Here is an 8,514-nt window from a genome sequence, read left to right on the forward strand (position 1 = left end):
TAACAAGTATACATAACAGTATTTTGTGCAATCATCAATAAAAGTAATGAAATATTTTTTTCCATCTCTGGTTGGCATAGATTTAAAGTCACAAATATCACTGTGAATTAATGCTAGAGGTTCAGTACTTCGCTTTATAGAGTGAAATGAGGTTCTAGTCAAGTTTGCTTCTACACATGTTTGACATTTTTTATTTAAATCAATACTAAATTTAGGTATAGAATCCATGTTAATTAATTTACGAATCGTATCATAATTAACATGTCCTAACCTACCATGCCACATATCAGATGACTCAATCATATAAGCAGAAACATTCGCTTTATTATTATTAATAGATTTGGGTACAACAATGATTACATTGAATTTGAATAATCCATCACTAAGGTACCCTTTACCCACATACTCCACATTCTTAGTAAGCACAAATTTATTAGATACAAAGACCAACTAGGACCCATTCTTGCTTAAAAGTGATCCAGAGACCAAGTTCTTCCTGATGTCTGGTAAATACAACACATTATTCAGAGTCATCTCTTTCCCTGAGGTAATCAGCAGCTTTATTTTTCCTTGTCTTTCAACCTTTGCAGTAGAATGGTTCCCCATATAGAGTTGTTCTCCATGATCTATAGCTTCATAGCTAGTGAAAATCTTCTTTTCTGAGCTAACATGACAAGTAGCCCCTGTGTTCACCCACCATTCTCAATTGTTGCTCACAAGGTTGATTTCAGAAACCACAGCTGAAAGATTTAGCTTTGACACATCAACTGTTAACTTATCTTCCTCAGCAATGTGCACCTTAGTGGTCTTCTTCTTGGGGTTATGCTGTGCTTTACAGGTACGATAGTCTTTAGCTCGGTGTCCTAGCTTGCCGCATATGAAGTACTTCCCAGTGAACCTTTTGTAGTTTCCTTGGTTGGGACTTTCTCCAGAGTGCTTCCTCTTCTTATTTTTCTGTCCAGCTTCTACTACATGTGCCTTTGACACCATTGAAGAATTTTTGGCTTTCTTTTCAGATGTATGGTACGTTATCTTCTTCAATTCTTAGCCTGACAATCAGGTCTTCGAGCCCTATTTCCTTGCGCTTATGCTTTAAGTAATTTTTGAAATCTTTCCAAGTAGGTGGCAGCTTCTTAGTAATTGAAGCTACTTGAAAAGATTCACTCAAATTCATCTTCTCAGCATGTATCTCATGTAGGATCAGCTCATTTTGAAGTCCAGAAATCGTCCGACCACTAACTTTTTCAAACCAGCATCCTCTGTTTTATACTTCTTGTCTAATGACTCCCAAAGCTCTTTAACAGTATTTATTGGACTGTATACATTATATAAAGTGTTGTCCAATCCATTGAGAATGTAGTTCTTGCATAGGAAGTCTTCATGCTTCCATACATCAACAGCTCCTAACTTTGTAATGTCAGTCTCACCCTCTTCTAGTACTGGGGTAGTCTCAGTTAGGTACTTGCTTAGATTCAAAGTTGTAAGGTAGAATATCATTTTCTATTGCCACCTTTAAAACTTAGCCCCATTAAAATTTTTGGGTTTCTCCTCATGACTGACGGGAACATTAAGCATAGTAGTTTTGTACTTGCCATTCGTCTGATTATATTAAATATATAGACCACGAGTCAAATTACAGTAATTATAACAACAACAATAATAATTAAATAATTAATACTATAGTAAAGCGGAATCTGTCTTAAGATTGTTGTCCAAAATATGGTCTAAGTATAATATATATTATAGTATTATTTATTTAAATATTATCTAAAAATATAATGTGTATATATATAATCATTATTATAAAATAATCATCTATAAATATATAATTTCTTATAATATATATAGTTTAATATAATCAAATAAAACTATAAAATAAATGAACCAGATTAAAAGTCGAGGTTAGAATTTAATTTTATGTCCTTAAGATAGATTTGCCCTGCTATGGTACTAACGGATTTAATGGCGTCTATCTCCTAGTATATAACGACTTATCTTCCTTCGGTAGTAACACTGCAAACCAAAGGAATAGGCGAACCGGCTTGGTGTAGTACTCTTTGACTCGAATTCGGACTCGGACTCATAGATAAAACTCGAACCCACAGACTAAGGCTTGAACCCACAAACTAAGGCTCGAATCCACAAGAAGAGAGAAGGAAAAAGAGAATTCAGAAATAAGAAGAAGTATTCTGAATTGGTGTGTTAGCAAATGACCCCAAAGGGGGGTATTTATAGGAAGCAAAGTGCATTTTCGGGTATGGGTGCAACCATGGGTCATGTTGGTTCAACACCAGTTGCAACTCTTTAGAAACTAATGCAACTTTTTGGAAAACAGATACAACCCTTTGGAAATAGATGCAACCCTTTTGAAAAAAAACTAACTTTTAATTTAAATTCAAAAACCAACCACCCATTTAAATAAGCCCAGCCCAAAAATAAAGGCGCAATCTAAAAAGAATAATCGGACTTTACAATTAGGCCCAAGCCCAAGCTCAAATCCCAAATTTGGCTTATTTAAATTTCAATTGGTTTCAACATTTTTTCCATGTAGGACAAACACTTCCCACATTTTGCATACCCATTTAGGCTTATCAAAACACCACACTTTGGAGCTAATTTCTATTCACCCGGAACGGATTTGAGAAAGTAAACATACCACGTTCATCTCCTTGCGGAGAGAAACGCGCTCGTGTAGAAATCCGTAAAAAATTCTTAGTGGAATCTATTCCAAATCTCATCCAAAGTTTATGTTTTTAATGCCCCCGTTTTCAACATTATCTATTTTCTCCTCCGATCCATGATTATTGCTTCAAGTTTACCTTATATCTCTGTTGTTCAGTTGGTAGCTCTTCAAGATTTTCTAACTAGCTTTATGCTTGCTTTTCTAATCAATATGATGATGTGGTTAATTTATATATATATATATATATATATATATATATATATATATATATCCCTCTTTGTTATCTTTTAAGGAAACATCTCACACTAATGAGACTACAAGGCAAGCTAGGAATTGATTGATCATAATGAGGAAAAGAGATAACATATGGTCCAAATAATTTGGCTAAAGGCATTGTTGAGTTGATTATAGTTTTCACCGGGACCAAAATATGAAGAGAGTCAATAATAGCTTGTTACATTGTTGAGAAAAATATGAATGCTGATTTTCCACCTATTTTTCATTGTGGTTTATAATGGAAACATTTTGAGACCATAATTAAGTAGGTAGCAGAAAAGCTTATTTTTAATACTTTATTGCTAATTGTTACAGCCTAGTTTAGTGATTATTTTGTTTATATTGTTACTTTATCCGTGTTACAATGTGTACATCATTTTTATATTATGTAGTTTATACCTATTATGTCTCAGTGTTTTGAATATTTACTCTCCTTTTCCTAGTAAAGCATTGTTTTGACATTATTTTGATAATTATTCACATTTGCTTTCTTCCCTCAACTTCATTCAATTTTTTTTTGTATTTGTTGTTTTCCTTGCCTTTCTGAGATATTTCTGTTACCAGTCTGACAAATAAATAATCTGAAATAGGAGTAAAATTTTGATCAATTATACTTTTAGTCATGGAGAAAAAAAAAATCCTAATCTAACACTCTTTGGATACATATTGGTTCTACAAGTTTCTTGTGTCCCAAATCATTAAGCTTAAAAATTTTCTTGTCATTGCCAGCATTTCATATACTACAGTTGATCCCCATCTGATAGCCAAAGCTATCTTTCTTAAAAAAAATAATTCAAAAATTGTTCCATTGCTAAATTATCCCAAATCCTAAAAAGAAACAAATTTTCAATTAACCTGTTAGGTCAAATGCAAAAAATAAAAGACAAGAAATGATAATGATAGAGAATGACAGAGAGTAGAGAAATAGATATAGTGAAGTTTTTGATCTTCAGATTTGAACTAATCACTCCATCAAGCATTAGTATGTATAAAGCTATTTATTAGCATTAGTACACTGGACTTATTTATATAAGCAAACAATAACTAATTATACTAATGAGCCCAGAGCTTGTAGAAAGCATCAGAAACAAAATAATAGCTAGAATAGATACGCTCCTCAATGAAATTGAACCACCTCCTTCGCCAATATGGATTGATAGCTAGAACAGAAGCCAGTGCCAATAAGACGATAATGTACGACATAGAAAAAGTAGCATAAAAAGCCTCTGCATCGATTTCATACCATTTTTCCTCATTTTCTTGTGAAAATGTTGTTGGTGACTTTGGAGACTGAACAATGGTGGTACAATTGTTCTTTAGTTGTGGTCCACAAAGATAAGGATTTCCCTCAAAGCTGCTATCATCAAATGTCCCAAATTGTGCTTTCATGTCAGGAATTTTACCCGATAAGTTGTTGTGAGCTACAGAGAAGACTGCTAGAAAATTGAGATCAATCAGCTCCATAGGGATCACTCCACTCAACTTATTGTAAGAAAGGTCCAAGCTCTCTATTTGAGTCAAGCTAGAGAATGTTCTGGGAATAGATCCATTTAACTGATTATGAGATAAGTTTAATGCATGAATCTGAACTAGCTCACCTACCTCATGTGGGATTTCACCTGTTAGGTTGTTGCATGACAAATCCAATCCTGACATGAATTTGAGGAAATTACCCTTGTAAGAGCTAGGCCTTCTTTTTGTAACAAACTCGGCTTCTGCTTTCTTATCTACTTCAAATGTTGCCACATAATAACTGATATCAAAAAACACATCGTCATTTGGCCCTATCTTTCCAAAAGAGATATTACTGATGCAACGAGGAATTGACCCAGAAAAAGAGTTGTTGGAAAGATCCATAAGGGTTATCTTATTCAACTTACACAATTGATTTGGAATTAAACCATTCAAATGGTTTCCCCTTAGCAGAAGTACTCTTAAGTCGAAGAGTGCGCTAATCCCATCGGGGATCTTGCCGGATAAGCTGTTATCTCTAACATCCAATATCCACAAAGATGATGAATTGACAAAAGCATTTGGTATTGGTCCCGTGAATTTGTTTGCCTGCAAATAAATATACCTCAGTTGATTTGATGAACAAGACGGTAATGGTCCTGATAGAGAGTTATGAGAGACATCCAAGAGCTTGTATATAGGTAGTTCACATGGTAACCGGCCTTTGAATGAATTATTTCTCATGATGACGACATGCAAATTTGTCATATTACTTATCCAGCTAGAAATCACACCTGAGAAGTAATTGTTGCTAACGTCCAACGCAACCAGCCCAGAGCTTCCGGAAATTGTGTTGGACAAAATTCCCGAGAACTGGTTGTCATCCAAAGACAGAGTCACTAAGTTGGTCAAGTTGAAGTGTGTTGAAAGTATTTGACCATGAAATTTATTGCTGGATAATTTCAAAGTATTCAAATTGATGCAACCTGAAACCAATTCCTTTGGTACTTCTCCAGAGAACATGTTAACAGACAAATCCAGCATCTCTAAGGCACTCATGTTGCAAAGTGATGACGGAAGTATACCTTTGAAAGAATTTGTGGATAAATTTAGATACGAAATGTATGGAAGACTCATTGAAATGTTTGCTTGAAGTTGGCCATGAAAGTAATTGGCAGAGACATCCATCCAATTAATACTCGTGTTGAGGGGTGGTGACAGATCAAATTGACCCGTGAAAGAGTTGTTGCTCAGATTCAGAACTTCAAGTCTTGAATTGTTATTAAGAAACCAGTAAGGGAAAACTCCTTTCAAGTTGTTGTGGGAGAGATCTACTTCTCTTAATGTGTATTGGTGAAAGAGAAACTTGGGTATTTCACCGGTGAGGTTGCAGTTTGATAACCCTAGGACTTTCAACTGAAACTTGGGAGCCCAATTTGAGTAATCATCTGTTTCCACCTCCAATTTGTTGTCGCCTAATTCAACCACCTTAAGCTTAGAATGATTGGCTAACGAGGTGAATGAGAACTCAAAATGATTATTTTGAAGATTGATGTGTGTTAGAGATGTGAGGTTTGATATGATAATAGAAATGTCTCCTGTGAATTGATTCGCAGAGAGATCTAACACCCTAAGGGATCTTAAATTGCTCAAACATGGAGGAAGGATTCCTTCCAAGGTGTTTTCACTAAGATGCAACTCTTGAAGGTTCCTTAGTTCACACAAACCTGCAAAAGAAGAAAAAAGATGAGTTGGAGTTGATGGACTGTGGCTTTCACTCGCAGTGATTTGACAGATAAGGCGGGATCGGGAAAAGAAGATTTGTACGTCACTATAATAGCAAATAACAAATGCTATGTTTCAGTTTTACCTTGAATAGACGAAGTGTTGTTGAGATAATTAAAGTTCAGATCTAGAATTTCCAAGTTCTTGAATGAAATCAAATCTACCAAATGAACAATGTAGATAATTTAGTGATGTTTATAGTAGAATAAGCAAATATAAAAAATTATCCATTGTGACTTAAAAAATATATATTAACAGAAAAGATAAAAGAAAAAGAAGAAATCACAAGTATGTGACAAATAAACAGAAAAGACGTACGATACTATAATAGCAAAGAACAAATGCTATGTTTCAGTTTTACCTTCAAATGACAAAGTGTTGTTGAGATTGTTAAAGGCCAAATAGAGAGTCTTGAGAGAAATCAAGCTTCCTATATGTGGAGGAATATTTCCAGTGAAATAATTACAGCTCAGATCTAGAACCTCCAAGTTCTGGAATGAAAACAAATCTACCAAATGAACAATGTAGATAATTTCACCATTCAGTCCGTATAGAATGCATACATAACCCAAAACCTAATATATAAAATTTAATAGGAATAATATATATATATATATATATATATATATATATATATAAACTACATAAAAAGTGGGTATAGGATGTTAGATGCTCAATATAAATGATGTGAACAAAACATGCCTTGAACAGGAAGAGGTCTTTTCATTCCATTGTAACTGACATTCAAAGTTTTTAGTGATGTGAGTGAACTCAAAGGTTTTAGGATGCTATCATTGAAGCCATTAAAGGCAACATTTAAGATCTCCAATTTCAACAATCTTTCAAAACCTGCAAATTAAGAGAGAATAATCACTTAAAATGAAATAAAATAATAAATCTCCATGCTTCTGTATATTACTAGTACTAGTAATCACCCACTATAGCGATGTTTGGAAGCCTATGTGAAATAACAAAAAAAAAAACTGAAAACCTTAGAGATTATTTGAAATAGTGGAAGGCTTTGATTTATGATATAGAAGAAAAGAGGAAAAAAAATTACATAGCAAAGGATTAACATTGTACGAAAATTTAGATTACCTTCAATCTCAACATAGTCATCAAAATAATTAACAGATAAGTCTAGCATCAGAAGCTCTTCAAAAGGTTTAAACAAGGAGACATTTAGATGATAAATAGAAAAGTACTCCCATAACCCTAGATGATCGAGAGTGAGCTCCACCACTCTGCCTGTGGTGTGGTTGCAAGCAACTCTCTCCCATTCACAGCAATCACTTTCTCTCTCATCAACCCATGAAGGAAGAACCAAATCATGGCTTATCTCATCATCAGTACCGTTCCGAATGAAAGAGGCTTTGAGTTGAAGCAAGCCAATCCTCTCCTCTTCAACACAACCTTCCACTCCATGGTTTTCGTTTTCAACCAATAAAACTATGAAAACCCATAACAACAGCAACAACAACTTCCCAAGTACAGCCCAACCCATTAATATGTGTATAATGATCAATAGAACATCAATTAATCCAATTTTATACCCCAACACAACACAAGACCGTGAAAATTGACCATGGACGTAGACGCGTGAAAAAAGGTGCAAACACAGGAAGGAAAGGTCGGGAAATGAACGGAAAGCAATGACAAAAGTCTTTTCCTTCCGTGTAAATAATGGTTAATAGAAACAGTACTTCGGTCGGTGAACCCATATAACCAAGATTTAAGAAAAAATAATAATTTAACTAAATAAAATCTCCGAAGCTTTAAAAGTAGTTATAAAAAGTGTGAAGTATGCTAAATTGTATAGACCTCCCCTGCGATTTAATCTAATTACACATGACATTAAACTTATGTATTTTGTTGCACCATACCCTCTTTGGTTTGCTCCATTATGAAGCATACTTCCTTCGGTTCAAAATTTGGCCAATTAGAAAATTTAGTTACAATGATCAAAATATTCATTAATTACAAGTAAAAAAACGCGTTAGTACCCTTATATTGCCATAAAATTATAAATAAAAAAAAGTACAAATAAAAAATCTCTTATTTTCATGGACAAAAATACATCTCTCTCTTCATCTCTATGTCCACTATATTATACAACATATGTCAAAATATAATTTGAATTTATCCTTAATTCAACCTACCAAGAAATATGGATCAATAAGTCAAATTAAATTACTCAATAAATTAATACTCATTTTTTAAAGTGGGTAATTATGATAATAATTTTACTGGATTCCCAGATTTACAACTATCCATTGTAAAGAATTCAGTTCTTAGAGGTAATTTCACCAACCAAGAAG

General features: G+C 33.9%; 1 protein-coding gene across 1 annotated transcript; it reads right to left on the reverse strand.

The window, feature by feature from the left end:
- Positions 1-4,012: 4,012 nt before the first annotated feature.
- Positions 4,013-7,700, reverse strand: LOC132273842 (receptor like protein 21-like). Its single transcript, XM_059774927.1, has 5 exons — positions 7,295-7,700; positions 6,899-7,045; positions 6,558-6,704; positions 6,282-6,356; positions 4,013-6,138 (listed from the first exon to the last, which is right to left on the reverse strand). Exons 1-5 carry the CDS (start codon positions 7,698-7,700, stop codon positions 4,013-4,015), a joined length of 2,901 nt encoding a protein of 966 aa, XP_059630910.1.
- Positions 7,701-8,514: the final 814 nt, after the last annotated feature.

Source organism: Cornus florida, unplaced genomic scaffold, assembly GCF_030987335.1.
Source record: "Cornus florida cultivar Cherokee Brave unplaced genomic scaffold, ASM3098733v1 CherokeeBrave_3.0.0_Hap2_Chr01, whole genome shotgun sequence".
Taxonomy (NCBI): Eukaryota; Viridiplantae; Streptophyta; class Magnoliopsida; order Cornales; family Cornaceae; genus Cornus; species Cornus florida.

What these genes read in the sequence shown, in the direction of transcription:
- LOC132273842 (XM_059774927.1), bottom strand. Translation starts at nt 7,700, where the DNA reads ATGGGTTGGGCTGTACTTGGGAAGTTGTTGTTGCTGTTGTTATGGGTT. An exon ending in TGACTATGTTGAGATTGAAG is followed by an intron (nt 7,046 to 7,294) that starts GTAATCTAAATT and finishes CTTAATTTGCAG; the next exon opens with GTTTTGAAAGATTGTTGAAA. An exon ending in AAGACCTCTTCCTGTTCAAG is followed by an intron (nt 6,705 to 6,898) that starts GCATGTTTTGTT and finishes TTCATTTGGTAG; the next exon opens with ATTTGTTTTCATTCCAGAAC.